Source organism: Pipistrellus kuhlii, unplaced genomic scaffold (assembly GCF_014108245.1).
Source record: "Pipistrellus kuhlii isolate mPipKuh1 unplaced genomic scaffold, mPipKuh1.p scaffold_m20_p_31, whole genome shotgun sequence".
Lineage (NCBI taxonomy): Eukaryota > Metazoa > Chordata > Mammalia > Chiroptera > Vespertilionidae > Pipistrellus > Pipistrellus kuhlii.
This window is the reverse complement of record NW_023425531.1, coordinates 592,533-608,894: the sequence shown is the minus strand read 5'-3', so window position 1 is coordinate 608,894 and position 16,362 is coordinate 592,533. Positions and strand designations below refer to the sequence as shown.

General features: G+C 49.6%; 1 protein-coding gene across 1 annotated transcript in view; it reads left to right on the top strand.

Annotated features, from left to right (window-relative positions):
* Positions 1-16,362, top strand: part of DNAH3 (dynein axonemal heavy chain 3) — a 173,778-nt gene that overhangs the window by 60,326 nt on the left and 97,090 nt on the right. Inside the window, 6 exon segments of the mRNA XM_045589319.1 lie at positions 3,229-3,320; positions 5,776-5,890; positions 8,255-8,371; positions 10,605-10,784; positions 12,028-12,164; positions 15,566-15,767. Coding sequence (XP_045445275.1) covers positions 3,229-3,320; positions 5,776-5,890; positions 8,255-8,371; positions 10,605-10,784; positions 12,028-12,164; positions 15,566-15,767 — 843 coding nt within the window.

Genomic DNA, 16,362 nt, shown 5'->3' with positions numbered 1-16,362 from the left:
GAAAAAGGACCTATTAGAAATTAAACATACACTGACTGAAATAAAAAATATATATATTATACAGAGACCCAACAGCAGACTAGAGGAACACAAAAATAAAGTTAAATTTGGAGATAGTGCAAGAAGCCTCTGGGACAATTTCAAGCGTACCAACATCAGAGTTTCAGCCAGAAGAAGAGAGAGAGAAAGGTACTGAAAACCTATTTGAAGAAATAATGACTTAAAACGTTTCCCACCTGATGGAAAAAAAAAAAAAATAGACTTACAAGTCCAGGAAGTGTAGAGAACCCCAATCAAAAGGAATCCAAAGAGGACCACACCAAGGCACATAATAATTAAAATGCCAAGAGCAAAAGACAAAGAATATAAAAGCAGCAAGAGAAAAACAGTTAGTTATCTACAAGGGAGCACCCATACAACTGTCAGCTGATTTCTCAATAGAAACTATGCAGGCCAGATGGGAGTGGCAAGAAATATTCAAAGTGATGAATAGCAAGAACCTACAACCAAGATTACTCTACCCAGCAAAGCTATCATTCAGAATTGAAGGTCAGATAAAGAGCTTCACAGATAAGAAAAAGCTAAAGGAGTTCATCACCGCCAAACCAGTATTATATGAAATGCTGAAAGGTATTCTTTAAGAAGAGGAAGAAGAAGAAAAAAGTACAGATAAAAATTATGAGCAACAAACACATATCTATCAACAAGCGAATCTAAAATCAAGTAAAGTAAAAATCTGATAAACAGAATAAACTGGTGAATATAATAGAATCAGGGCATATAAAGGGAGTGGACTGATAATTCTCAGGGGGAAAGATGTGGGGTGGGGGGGGAAGAGACTGGACAAAAATCATACACCAATGGATGAGGACAGTAGGGGTGAGATAAGGGCAGAGGGTTGGGTGAGAACTGGGTAGAGGGGAGCTGGGGGGGGGGGGGCGGGTAGAAACAATTGTAATAACCTGAACAATAAAGATTTATTAAACTTAAAAAATAATAATAAAACAAGATGGGACGGGCCACACTTGGCCTTGGGAAGAAACCCCACTATGGGCAGTGCTACCATAGGAATAGAACAGGAACATTTGTATAATTTTTAGAGTTTCTAGTAGGCGCATTTTTATTTATTTTTTTAAATGTATTTTTTATTGATTTCAGTGAGTAAGGGAGAGGAAGAGAGAACCATCAATTATGAGAGAGAATCACTGATTGACTGCCTCCTAAATGCCCCTTACTGGGGATCCAGCCCACAACCTGGGTATATGCCCTTGACTGGAATCAAACCTGGGACTCTTTGGTCTGCAGGCTAATGCTCTATCCCAAACTGCAGCTTGAGAGCCACATGTGCCTCTTTGGCCCCTTGAGTTTTTAGCAAAGGCCAGTTTAGGGATACCCTAATTAAGTTAATAACAATGTACCTACCTATATACTTTAAGTTTAAAAAATTTGGCTTTCAAAAGAATTTTCAATCATTGTACTGTTGATATTTGGCTCTGTTGACTAATGAGTTTGCCAATCACTGCTCTATCCATTGAGCCAAACCAGCTAGGGCAGTAGCCTCATTTTTTAAATCAAAAACAGGAGAAATAAATTTCATGAATAAATCTTATTTCACCAAAGATAACCAAAATATTGTCATTTCAACAAGTAATCAACATAAAATTAACAAGATATTTCAATATTTCAACAAAATTAACAAGATATTTTCATGATGAGTCTGAAATGTGGTGTGCTCCCCACTCACAGCACATATGTCCGGACTAGCCCACCAGGGCTGTGGGTCCGGCTGGGACAGCACTGTTCTAAACTCTTAAACTAGCACACTGGACTCTTGGTTCATTGCCATAGTTAATGCAATTTAAGTAATAAAACTACCAATCTCCAAGGGTTTCCCAGGGCCAAGCACTCTGCCAAGTGCTTTGTGCAGCTCTGTCACTTAGTCCTGGAACAGCGTGCTCTAAGCAGCACTTGGAAGGCCAGCAGGGCCCATGCCTCAGCCATGTCGTGTTTACACCCATCGTGTGGGCTGTGCTCACTGCCCTTCTGCTGCGTGTAATCTGCACCATGGTAGACAGAAGACCAGAGGAAGATGAGTAAGAGCTTTGGAGTCAGAATGGATCCAGGTCCCAGTTCCACCATTTACGAGCTGATGGTCTTGGACAAGATACTTATTCTTTGACATAGTTTCTTGATATGTAAAATGAGGATAGTAATATATTTGAGCCTTCCTCATTGTATTGGGAGAGTGAAATAAACACATAAAGGTTTTTAAATGGTGCCCATACAGAGTAAACGCTCAATAAATGTTAACTGCCTTCCTTATTCCCATCTTCAAGTCCTCATAGTCCAGGTGGGAGTCATTTGAGTGAGCTGGTGCATGCATGCCTTCGCACATAGCTGTTCATGGATGCCATGCATGCCAGGCCCAGGGATAGGTGGAATATAACAAAACATGGCACAGCTCTGCACCCCTTCCTGATCTGACATTTGTAGCCCCAAGGAGGGGGTGATGGACAGAGACAAACCTGGGCAGTGTGTGTGTGGGGTGTCCCAGAGCCTCCCACCTCCACCTGGTGCTGCTCTGAGCCATAGAACTGCCCAGGTCTTGCACTTCCTGAGAAGGTGCTCCACTCTGCTGAGAATTTGCTGAACAGCTCCCTGGGGGTGCTGTCACCAACAGCTCCAAAGGCAGTGTCTACCGCAGCAAAGGAGCAGCACTGCTACCTCCTGTAGCTTTGCACCCAGCAGGGAGGGGAGTGCCGCAGAGGAGGCTGCCTCCTTCCCGCATCTTCAGCTCCGTGGGATGCCTGTTGCCTGGTCTCAATACTTTCTCCTTTTGTTCAGCAAACATTGGCTTCTGCACAGGCCAGGCTTTGCACTAAGTCCTGGAATAACACAGTCCCAATCCCCAAGATACTCACAGGGCTGCCAAGCATCCAGTGCTGGTGCCAGACTAGCATCCAGGAAAGTAGATAGACCATAGGGTGGGCCTTGGCTACCCAGATCCTTAGATCGCACGCCCATTCTGCAGCCACTGGCTCTGAGCAGCTATTTAAACACACCTGACATTAAATGAGAAAATCCATCTAGACCACCTGGGCACACTTCTCACTAGGCAGTGCTTGTGGCTGCGGGAAGGACCAGCAGGCAGGAGTGCTTCCCTCCTCTCACATCCATGGGACAGCACTGGTGTGAACCATACACATGGACTCTCATCTCTTTTTGCAGATTAGTGAGCTTGTCGGCTGTGAAATAAAGCCCACAGACACAACATGCCTGACCAATATGCTGGAGTATGGATTCCACAAATTCATTGACAAGTAAGGTGCCCTTCCTTCAGGGAGTGATCAGGGGGCCTGTGAGCTCCCCTAATCCCCCCACTCACCTCCCTCCCCGTTTTCTCCTGACCCCTGGAACATGAGGGCAGCCTCCCCCCTGGTGACTGGCCAGGAGGACTTTTCCTTTCACTGACTTGAAAAATTTTAGTTAAAAATATTAGGTTAAAAGTTTCTTTTTGTTATTATCTAAAGTTTTACATTTGTCTTCTTTTTCCCCAATTTCCCCCCTCCCCTAGCCATTCCCATCCCAGGCAAACCCCCCCTGCCTCAGTGCCTGTATCCATTGGATATGCTAATATGCATGCATGCAAGTCCTTTGGTTGCTCTCTACCCAACCCCTATCATTTGTCTCTGGATCTATTCTTGTTCATCAAATTATGTTGATCACTATATCCCACATATGAGTGAGATCATGTGATTTTTATCTTTCTCCACCTGGCTTATTTTGCTTAGGTTAAAAGTTTTTTGAACTGGATTTGGAGACCTCCTCTCTCAGGCTGACTTTGGTACAACCACTTACCACTTACCCTTAGGGAGCCTCAGAATCCTCCCCTATACCCAAAAACAACAACAACCAGAAGTGGCTGTCGGCCCCATAAGGTTCCATGGAACCTGGTCGCAGGACAGAGGTCACATGCTCACTCTCATTTTCCAAACGCCCAGGAGAATGTGTGCTACGTGAGTGAGGATGTGTGCTGCATGAGTGAGGATGTGTGCTGCGTGAGTGAGGATGTGTACTGTGTGAGTCTGTGTAATGTGTGAGTCTGTGTACTGTGTGAGTAGGATGTGTGCTGTGTGAGTGGGATATGTACTGAGTGAGTGAGGATATATACTGTGTAAGTGACATTATGTGCTGTGTGAATGGGGATGTATGCTGTGTTAGTGGGGATGTCCCCCCTTCCCTGTCATGGGGGCCATGGGTGGGTGGACCCAGCATAGCAGGGAAACAGCAGGAGTTGTTTTTTAAAGGAAAGGACAGGAAGTAGAGCAAAACCCATCACATAAATCACCAGAAATTCCAAGGTCCATATAAGAAGGAAACGAGTAATTCTGAGGCACATGAGGAACAATATGGAGTAAACAGCAATGGGAAAGGAGATCTTGGGTTACCACCTATAGAACAGTGGTTCTCACATGAAATCCATTTCCCACCCCAGGGGCCATTTGTTATTGCTCCTGTTACCTGGAAATTCCATCTCTCTGTCCCTAGTGGGAGTGGGGTTCTTGGGGAACCGCTGGAAAAAGCATTTCCAACTCCCCCACGGCAGGAGGAGATGTGGTTGAAGGCTTTATTTCCATGGAGACGCGTTCCTTGGGTTCCAAAGACCCCTCTCCCATGACCCAGCTCTGACAAGGGCAACTGGGACTCCAGCAGAGCTGAAAGCCAAGCCAGCATTCAGGCTGCTTCCCAGCAGAGCTGCCAGATGTTACCTCGGGCTGGTCACAGTCCATTAGGCCAATACATGGCATCACCTGGCATGGGTCGTGTGGGCCGCAAGGGTGCCCACAAGCCAGGAGTTGAAAGAGCAGCAAAAGAGGGAGAGCGTCCTTTGTTCAGGAGTGAAGTCTGATTTCTCGCCCTGGCAGTGGGCACGCCTATTCTGGCCACTGACTTGTTCCCAGGTGTGACTGACAGTAGACATCTTCCCACTGGGCATGCGTCATTGTCCAGTCCCTGCCCCAGTGAGAGTGGAACCAGACCTGGGAGTGATCCCTGCAGCCTCCAGGGAACCCGGGTAGGTGGCAGCCTGTGTTAGCTGCCTCCCCTGCGTGCCTTCCTGTCAGTCATAACCAGGTTATTAACAGTGCCGCCATGACTGGCAACGGGTGGGCTGAGGCAGTGGGTTGTGGCTGAGGAGTGTGCTATGCAATGCTCAGGACAGCCCCAGCAATGCTCAGGACAGCCCCAGCACAGAACCAGTGGCTCCTGTTGGTGGCCTAGAGGCTCAAACACAGGCGTTTATGTGTTCAGTGTACTGGGAGTGCAAAGCCTACAATCAAAGGATTGGCAAGTTTACCTTCTCCTGCAGCATCTCTCCTCAGCTCATGGCCACCTCTCCCTGTGCCTTTCATTCCTATGGTCATTCCTTTCTGTTTGTCCTTTCTCCTCTTCTTATAAAGACTGTCCTATTGGATTCGGGGCCCCCTCACAGTATCATTTTAACTAGTGGCTAAAGACCCATTTTCAGATAGGAGACCTCCCGTTCCGAGGCCCTGGGGCTAGGACTGTGCCTGTGGGGGGACAAAATCCAGCCCATGACGCAGCCTCAGTGCCAGTGTGCAGAGGCTCAGGAGCCCCGGAACGCTGGAGCGTGGCCCTCCTTTGAGGAGGAATCCAGGGAAAGCAGGGCTTCCAAAGGCTTCCCTTCCAGCAAAGCTGGACTTCCCAAGGCCGAGTTCCTCCCTGCCACACTACTGTGCCTGCCTTCCCTTCCAGACTGGAGCCCATTGGAGCCACAGCCAGCAAGGAATACTCCCTCGAGAAAAACCTGGAGAAGATGAAGTTGGACTGGGTCAACATGACATTCAGCTTTGCCAAGTACAGGGACACGGTGAGTCTCGGCCAGCACAGCCAAGCTACCTGCTGCAGTGTGCAGGGGAGCCCCTTGGAATCACAACAGACTCCCAAGAGCTTTTTTAAAAAAAATTTCTGAGACATATTAGAAACATAACATTATTCAGGCTTGAGGTGAAGGGTGTGGGTTGGATATGTTTATCTATTGCAATATGACCACCCAGGATCACCTCACACCTCCATAGGCACCTGATTCCATCTCTCTCCTGTGGGGGCAACCATTGGGGTCTGGTCTCTCAGCCACTGGGAAGGTCAGCACAGAGTTGCTCACTGTCAGCGCCGCTGCCATCAGACCTGCTGCCTGTGTCTGTTACGCTTCCTTGGGCCACCCTGAGGGATGCCTTCTCAAGTGAGAAATGCCTTTTGATTCAGAGCAACAACCAGAGCAAGCCTCCTGCATTGGCCTCTCCCAGGGACTCTCCAGCCCCTCTGAAGCTGTCTGGAGTAAATACTACTTAGCACTTCTCAAAAACAAAACAAACAAAAAAAAACCTCCTGGTTAATTCTTCCTCTCTCCATCCCAAAGTGCCTGAGCATCTGTATTTTTAAGGCACCCTGGACTTTTTGATGTGCAATGCGGATGGAGAACTAAAACCCTAAAGCAGGAGTGGGGAATGTCTGGCCTGCATATGAGACCCATGAAGTCACTGGGTCTGGCCCTGCCTTAGGGGTGAGCTCATTAAATGTTTGACCAAAGAGAGCAGGCTCATTTTTAATGGATAGTTTTGTAGGGCCTGAGGATGATGTTACAAATACCCAAATGGCCCTTGGCAGGGGTTCCCCAGCCCTGCCCTAAGGCTCCCCTATTCCTCCTCCTCCAGGCCTCAGTGACTGCCTGGAGCAAATACTCCTGGAGGGGGTGAGCTGAGACCTGGGAACAAAGCTCAGTTCCTGCAGGCCAGTCCAGGTGTTGGCTAGTGCAGCTACAGACCAGGATCAGCACAGCTCAGACACCCCTCCCAGGGAGAACGACTAGTAAAAGGGAGGTGGATTAGAAGCATAGCCTGGCCCCCACTTAGCCACCAGCTGTGGGCTTGAAGGAAGTGACAGCAGAGTGAGAAAGACAGGCCTGCGGCGGGGCACAGCCTGGCCAGCCTCCGGCCACGGTGACCTCAGAAGTGTTGTGCACGAGCCTAACCCGCTCGCAGACTGTGGCCCAGGGAACACACTGGCAGAGGCTCCAGACTTTCTTGATTCCTGTTGCCTTTTGTGTCATGAATGTCGTTCTTTCTTCATGATTCCTCTCCCCCAGAGCAAAAGAAATTGCTCACAGCTTTGTTGTTAAGTAATTAAGTTCAAACAGAAATATTCGTGTCCTGTCACCTTCACTGTTTGGAAAAATCCGTAGAAATTTGTTTAAAACATTCAAACCTGTAAAGAATTTTTGTGAGTTTATTTGAGCCAAACTGTGGACAATTTCTGGGAAGCAGAACCTCTGCGATTGGGATAGTGCTCCAGAGAATGGTGGTTTTCCATCTATTTTTATACATTGCAACCAAAGGAGGAATGAAGGTGGGTTACATGAAACCCACTTGTGATAGACGAGAGAGGTGGGAGAAAGCAAGGGGGGCAACCCCTGGGATTAAATAAGAAGTAAAATGACGGGCACATACTTAGGTGGGTGCAGGACAGTCAACAGTCAACAATTAACGTGATAACAATAACAATAAAGGAATTTGTGGTCTCTGTCCTGGCGCTCAGGCACATTTGGTTGTGCCCCAGGAGTCCAGAAAAAGGGAAGTTACAAGTTACCCAGACATTTCAAGGTTATGTTATTTATATGCAAGAAGACAGAGAGGCTCAGTTAAGGTAAAGGTTGACCCTGTCAGTGAAGATACCAATCTAGGAGTGACTACCCACCATAACTGCATTTAGTTAAAGTTTAATTTCAAACCATCCTTTATGGTGACATTAGGTCTGAGTTTGCAGGCCTCCCCTGGGCTTGTCAGGCCAGCGTGTAGCCCCCTTCATGCACAAATTGAAATACGTTGGATTTTCTTTTTAAGCATTCCCAGTGATTTGCTGTGAATTCACTGCAGTGCCCTGGGCTCCTTGGCACATAGTTGAGAACCACCATCTAGGCCTGGCCAACCCGCTGGGCAGGGCCCCTGCGGGCAGCATGAGAGTGAAAGGCAGGAGGTGGGAGCACAGGGAAGGGCAAAGCTCTGGGCTTGGGCCATGTTTGATTTCTTCAACAAAGATGGAAAGTGTGTGTCTTTAAGAACATTTTCAAGAAAGAAAATAGAAATTCCATCTTGTAAGATGCGGTTCCTGCCTCCCTGGGTGGAGCTCTGGCTCCGTGTCTGTGTCGGCCTCTAACAGGGCAGGTGTGTGTCTGCAGGACACGAGCATCCTGTGCGCTGTGGATGACATTCAGCTGCTCCTCGACGACCATGTGATAAAGACACAAACCATGTGTGGCTCCCCCTTCATCAAGCCAATAGAAACCGAATGCCGGGTAAGGTGAAAGGGGGCAGTTTGTGACACCCGGGTAGCTCTTGGCTTCTCAGGATTGTTTCATCTAACAACCAAACTCATTCTCTCCTGCTTGGAAAAAAGACTAAAAACACGTAACCGTCCAAGTAAACATGTTGCCTGCTGAGCCAAAAGGAAGCATGAGATGGTTTGAGTGTACCAAGTAAAAATGCACTTGGGAAGTGTGTAGTGTCAGCCGGGCTAGTGTACTCTTGAAAGTAAACGCTCGGTGTGTCCTGGGTATGGAAGCGGCACAGGCTAAAGGCAAAGCTCCTGAAGCAGACTTGCTGGTTTCAAGCTCTGGCTCCTGCTCATTAACCTTGGGCAAGCCTCTTAAACTGTGTCTCTGGTTCTGCATTTGTAAAGTGTGCTGTGTGGTAACATTTCCATCATAAGCCCACCTGATTAAATTAGTTTTCACATATATAAAGCACTCAGCCCATCACTGCTTATAGTGATGATAATTCTATATAATAAAAGGCACTATGCAAATTGACCGAACTGTGGAACAACTGGTAGCTATGATGCACACTCACCAGACTTCAAGAGGGCACAGGCTAGGTTGAGGGAATCCCCCCCCCCCACACACACACACAGAAGTGTGCGATTTTGAACACCAGGCCTCTAGTTATACACTGAGTGGCCAGATTATTATGATCTCTGAACGCATAATAATCTGGCCACTCAGTGTATATCCTATATAATAAAAAGCTAATTATGCAAATTTCCCCCTCAACCAGGAGTTCGACCAGCAGGCAGGCAGGCCAACCACCCAGGTCCCCTCCCCTGGCCAGGCTGGCCAGACCCAACCCATGCATGAATTCATGCACCAGGCCTCTAATATATGTATCCTATCTAATAAAAGAACAATATGCAAATTAACCATCCCTCTGCTACACCCACAAGCCATGCCCACTGGTCATTCAGGAGGGAGTATGCAAATTAACCCCAACTAAGATGGCTGTGGTCACAGAGCCAGCAGGAGGCTTGGGTTTCCCAGGCAATGGAGGAAGCCAAGCTTTCTATATACTCTGGTGGGCCAGGACTCCATTCAAGGCTTCAAAGTTTTAATTATAGAACGTAAATAAATCCCAACAAAAATGGGGGTAGCCATGGAGCTGAAGAGAGCAGGAGGCTTGGGTTTCCCCTAAAGATAGAGAAAGCCAAGCTTTCGGCACACCCTGGCAGGCCCAGGCCTCCACTCAAGGCTACAAAGTTTCAATTATAGAAGGTAAACAAATCCCAACAAAAATGGTTGCAGCCATGGAGTGAGCAGGAGGCTTGGCTCTGATCTAGGCTACAAAGTTTCAATTGTAGAAGATAAATAAATCCCAGCTATCAGGGCCTCCACTTGGATCACCAGGGGACATCGCCAGCCTGCAAACCACCACAGGCCCCTCGCCCAGGCTGCCCCACACCCCAAGGGAACCCCCACGCTGATCTGGGACACCCATAAGGGCAAACCAGCTGGCCCCCACCCATGCATCAGGCTTCTATCCTATCTAATAAAAGAGTAATATGCAAATTGACTGTCATTCAATTTGCATATTACTCTTGTCAGGGTCCAGGGTGCAAGTGAATGGGGTTCCTGGCTGGCAGGCCCCTGACAGTGAGCTATCCAACAGCAGATTCTAAGGAATGGGGCTCCCACCTCCCTTCTGTCAGGGTGTGGTTTGAAGGCTTGCCACGCCCCCTGTTGGGGCCAGACCCAGAGTTCTACCCCACTGTGGCCTAGGCTTGCAACCCAGAACTGCCTGCCTGGCGCTCCAAGGCTGGGTTCTTCCCTCAGGCCTGTGGGGAACAGCTCAGGGAGGGTGCAGCCATTGCCGTGGCAACCCAGGACCCAGTGCCTCCAAGCTCCAAGTTCCTGCCTCAGACCTCTCCCAGAGGGCTCAGCATTTGCCAAGGCGACCCCTGCGGGACTGACTTTCTTCCGGCTGCTTGAACTTCTGAGTGATGGTGTTACACCCTGGCTCTTTATTTTAGAGATATTGTAGAGATTATCACTGGTGTTATTATTATTCCACCAGAATGCAAGCTCCATGAGGATAAGGACTCCCTGTTTCACTCGTTGCTGTGTTCACATTGCCTAGAACAGTGTCTGGAACATAGGGGCACTCGACAAGGGTTTGCTAAGCAAGGGGAAGAGTGGGTAAATAGCTGTGTGATGCAGGGTGGCGAGTTACTGACTCAGATATAAAATGCTGAATCCGCAGAAGTGGGAAGAAAAGCTAGTCCGTGTGCAGGACATTTTGGATGCCTGGTTGAAATGCCAAGCTACCTGGCTGTACCTGGAGCCCATCTTCAGCTCGGAGGACATCATAGCCCAGATGCCGGAAGAGGGCAGGAAGTTTACCATAGTGGACGGTTACTGGAAATCCCTCATGTCCCAAGCGGTAAGCTCCCCACTCGCGGCACCTCTCACCGGCCGGAGCTGGGCTGCATCACTGATGCTCCTCGTGGGGCCTTGTAGCCAGGCCCCTTCCAACTTGTAAGCAAGCTAGGTTTTTGAAAATGTGGCATTGTATATTTCTCTAATTTCAAAAGTTGTTATTAAAGATTTAAAGGTGGATATATGTAATACAGAAAGTGGAGGCCACAATACCCCCCCTCCCCCAGCCGTGCAGCGTAACCATCAGCCCATGAGGGGAAAGCTTCTACAGCTTGAGAATCCTTTCAGAATGCAAATGATTGTCCAGATTCAGTTACGCAGACACTTAACAAACGATTATTCAGTGCCTACCCTGACCCAGATTGGACCAGGAGTCAGAAAAACACTCGAAGATGACAAGAATATTTCACCGCTTTGTGAGGAGGCAGACGTGGGTACTTCAGAGCCATAACGGAAGTTATGCAAAGGGTTTTAGGAAAGTAGCCGAGAGCCTGAGACATGGCGGAGAAGGCCTCCGGGAGGTGCCCTGGGGACAGGCCTCCAAGTGTGAGGGCACGGCGCGGACAGGCATCGGGGTACCCAGTAAGAGATGAACTTTTTCCTTTTGGAAGTCAAGTGTGCTCAAATTGGGGCACATTTATAAAGAATGTGTCTCAAGGGGACTTACCTGCCCTGTGGTTTGTAGGAATGAGTTAAGAGGTCATTTCTATCACTCGGCCATCAGAGCCAATTTGAATGATTGCTTCCTCCAACTTCATATCAGCTGAGGCTCGGGGTTGCAAGTAACAGAAACCTAGGCAGCTCAAACGAAAGACCACATGGGTGTCTCATGGAGGCCGAGGCAGAGCGTGCGTAAAGGAAGCTCTGGCCCCAGGGTTCCTCAGGGAACCCTGACGCACTTTCCGAGCCACTTCCTCTCCTGCAGGCTGGCCCGCTCTGCCCCTCACATCACGGAAGCTGATTTTCATGCAGCACCAAAGCCCTCCTTCGGGGGCAGCCATGCTGGTGAGGGTGTCATCATCCCAATCCCAGATCCCCGCGGTGAACAGCGCTGTCCTGGCTGGTTCAGTTGCCTGGCCCCGGCCCGGCCCCCCAGCCAGCAGCAGGGCCCGCCACTGAGCGTTCTCGCTGTGGGATCGGGGTCACCACTGGGCAGGGCGCCGCCAGCTCAGGTGCTGGTCGCAGGCACAGAATGCCCGCTCTCGAGGCGGGGAGCCCCTGACGAGTCCCTCTCCGGTGAACCCTAGGTGAAAGATCCCAGGGTCCTGATGGCGGCCGACCAGCCCCGGATGGCGGAGAAGCTGCAGGAAGCGAACATGCTGCTGGAGGACATCCAGAGGGGCCTGAACGATTACCTGGAGAAGAAGAGGCTGTTCTTCCCCAGGTACCCGCTGCTGTGCTTGGGTTCGAGTGGCCCTTCTGACCGTGCCGAGGTAGAGGGAAGGTTCGCATTGCGAGTTGGCTTCTGTTCCGTGTGCTTTGCAGGGTTCCCACCCCTGAGGCACTCTTGGTGAGGAAGCTGCACTAGTGTGACTTTGAGGGGGGTTGAATGGGCAACCAGCACTGTCAGTACCCACCCCGGGCGTGTGGTCGTCGTGGTTAAGGACCTGGACCTTGGAGTTAAACAGGCCTTAGTGTGAGTCCCAGCTCTTCCCCCTGAGCCGCCCGCCTCGGGTCCTCCCTGAGGAGACGGGACAAGGCCCCGCCTCGTAACCCTGCGGTGCATTTCAAATGCGACGATGCACGAAACGCACCCAGGCCCAGACCTTGCACTCATGAAATGCCAGCCACGTGTTTTGCTGTCAGATTTTGTTGTTTCCGGCAGGTTTGTTTATAAATGTTTGCCTCTTTTTTCCATAAGAACCAGTGCTCTTCTGCATAAGGTCGGGCGGGGCCCAGGAAGGAGGGTCCTCACCCCTGACCATCAGGCCACATCTCGCTGACCATGTGTGGTCCCTCCGTGGCATGTGATTCTAATTAGATTGCAAGTTTAAGCCTAATTTGCCCATAAGGAACTCACACCGTACATAGAGACAAAGGTAGCTCTGCTTTCCACCCAAAGGAGTGGGTTGTTTAGGGTTCAGATGTGTCCTTGGCGTGTATTTAAGGCAGCATTGTCCAGTGGAACTTTACTCAATGCAGAGATGTTCTACCTATACTTGTGCTGTGCACTAAAGTAACTGTGAGCCACACGTGGCTATCCAGCACTTTAAATGTGGCTAGTGTAACTGAGAAGGAAAATTTTAATTTATTTAGTATCCTTTAAAAAAAAAGTATTTGTATTGATTTCAGAAAGGAAGAGAGAGGGAGTAAGAGAGAAACATCCATGATGATGAGAGAGAATCATTGAACAACTGCCTCCTGCACGTCCCTTATTGGGGGTTGAGCCCACAACATGGGGATGTGTCCTTGACTGGAATCAAACCCCGGACCCTTTAGTCCTCAGGCTAATGCTCTTCCACTGAGCAACACTGGCCAGAGCTGTTTAGTATTCATTTTAAAATATCAACAGCCACAGGTGTCTAATGCCTTCAGCACCGGTAACTGATAGAGCAGGGAGAGTGGGCAGAGCCTCTATCTGAGAGCACAAACCTTGGGCAGAGGACATCTCTGAGGTTTGGGCTCCTAGTCCTATACCCATGGCTGTCGTTCCTCATAAAGTGCAGGCACCATGCTTACCGTGTACCAGGTCATGCTCTGAGTGCTTTGTTTGTATTAACCTGGAACTGTTATTTTAAAAAATATATATATTTTATTGACTTGTTTACAGAGAGGAAGGGAGAGGGATAGAGAGTTAGAAACATAGATCAGCTGCCTCTTGCACACTCCCCACTGGGGATGTGCCCGCAACCAAGGCACATGCCCTTGACCAGAATCGAACCAGTTAGGTCCTGGAACTATTATTTTTATCTCCACTTTATACATGAGGGAACAGTCACCAGCGAAAAAACACAGTACTGGTGCCAAAACCAGTTTGGCTCAGTGGATAGAGCATCGGCCTTCAGACTGAAAGGTCCCAGGTTTGATTTTGGTCAAGGGCATGTACCTTTGTTGCAGGCACATACCCAGTGGGGGTGTGCAGGAGGCAGCTGATCGATGTTTCTCTCTCATCAATGTTTCTAACTCTCTATACCTCTCCTTTCCTCTATGTAAAAAAAAAAAAAAAAAAAAAAAAAAAAAAAAAAATCAATAAAATACATTTTTTTTTTTTTTAAAAAAAGAAAGAAATAAAAAGCACAGTACTGGCAATTGAAAAAGCTAGCGTTCCATTCCAGGCTGTCTGGATGAGATATTTAACTTCTCTGAGCCTCATTTTCCTTCTAGGTTAAATGCACACACATCTCAGTGTTTCTGTGTGCCTTCTTATGGGATAACATTAAGCACACTCAGCATGAGGCTATGCATGAATATTGTTGCAATCCATCCTATACAGCGAAGACCGTAATCACATGGTCCCTCATTGTGGGCTTCAGCCTCGTGGTCACTGTGGAGATTTGTTCCTTGAACATCCGCTGAAGGCTTGTGGTAGCTGCTTTATTCTCTTGGCTGGCCCAGCAAGAGAATGAAACTATTGTACTATTTGTACATTTTTAAAATTTTATTTTTAATCCTCACATGAGTATTTTTTTCTATTGCTTTGCAGAGAATAGAAGGGAGAGAGGAAGGGAGGAGAGAGAGAGAGAGAGAGAGAGAGAGAGAGAGAGAGAGAGAGAGAGAGAGGCTGGCTGCCTCCCAGCGACTCTGAAAACAAACCAAAACCCAGATACATGCCCTTGACCAGAAATCGAACTCGAGACTCTTTAGTGGGCAGGCTGATGCTCTAACCACTGAGCACACTGGCCAGGGCTTATTATTTGTCTTTTCAAACAAGATAAAGGCCCTGCATGTATGATAAGTAAGAGTGTTACTCACATGTGCTCCTGTTTCACGCCTGTCACTCTTGGAGACAGGACAAGGAAGGGCTCTCTCCCCCGAGGAGCCCCCAGCACTGCCTGAGTGTTAGCGTCACCGGGGTTCCATTTCCCTCTGCGATTACATTTTTCGGTGTGGCGTTGGTTAACATTGTGTAGGTTTCGGGTGTACGATTCTCTAACCCACCATCTGTGTGCTGTATTGTGTGTTCCCCATCCAAAGCCAGCCTTGTTCCGTCACCACTTACCTATCTCCCTTCTGCAGCCTCTTCTCCCTGCCCCTCCTGGGGTTTCGAAATATGCGGATCCTCAGACCAACCCCAAGGAGAGTCACTTCTATGTGAGTCTCTGCAGTAGAGTCTTGGCTAGGAATTTCAAAGCAAGGTCAGGAGGTGATTCTGAAGTGCGGCCAGGCTGAGAACCACTACTCGCTATTTTCTTTCAGAAGAAAGCACCCACCCCAGCCCAGCCCGGTTAAGAGCAGATGTGCTGGCCTCAGCATTCCTCCTGCTCTCAGTCTAACCTAGGGGTGTCGAACTCAATCAGAGAAGGGGCCAAAATCTAAAATCCAGCCTAAATCGCGGGCCGAATGGTTTACTGAACAGTCATAAACTGTCTTTGTGATGGAAACGCAGCGGAGTGCAGTGATGACAGCGCGGTGCGGGCCACATTGCAAGGCCTGGCGGGACGGATTTGGCCCGCGGGCCTTGTGTTTGACACATGTGGTAACCCATCCCACCCTCCCTGCCCCGGGGGACCTGGGGAAGGCGCGTCCTCGGAAGACCCAGCACAGCTGTCTGCGCCCCTCCCCACGGAGAGCGGAGCCGCTGGGAAAGGTTCTCAGAGGGTCGGTCTGTGCTCCTTGCTCTGACAGGTTCTTCTTCCTGTCCAACGACGAGCTGCTGGAGATCCTGTCGGAGACCAAGGACCCGCTCCGCGTGCAGCCGCATCTCAAGAAGTGCTTCGAGGGCATTGCCAGGCTCGAGTTCACCGAGGACTTGGAGATCGTTGGCATGATCAGCTCGGAGAAGGAAACCGTGCCCTTCAAGCAGAAGATCTACCCGGTCCACGCCAAGGTAACTGCCCTGCCCACGCCTCTTCTCTCCTCGCAGCCGAGCGAACGGAGGCTGCTGTGTGCACGCTGCTTAGGCCTGTGCATCTGCCCCGGCCGCCTGGGTGGGACAGGGGCACCACCACTGATGACAGCCTCAACCCACCTACCTGCACATGGGGGGATACACCTCGCTGTGCACACTGAGCTGTGGAAGGGCCTTAGCCAAAAGGGGTGTGGGGGCAGAAGCAGGAGGCAGATCCCAAAGGAATCCGATTCCATGCGCAGAGCCCAGCTCAAGTACCGAGTCAGACAGCTCGCTGGGCGGCAAGCCCTGGGAAGTGTGGAATGACGTGTTAACACTGAGCTCTACTCATGTCCCCACATACGGAGACACACAGGACAGGACAGCACGCCTGGCCGTGGGGCCCTCGGCCTCCCGTTGCGGCTGCTTCTGTCCCCCAACCCCACCAGCTGGGGGAGGCAGGGCGCATCGCCAGCCGCCCCGGGAATCCGGAACTGAGCGATTGGCCGCAGGCTCGCTCCCCAAGGGGCTTTGGAAGAAACTAGATGCCCATGTTCCATCCCAGGTCCCATCCCGAGTTACACTGGGAGCGGAG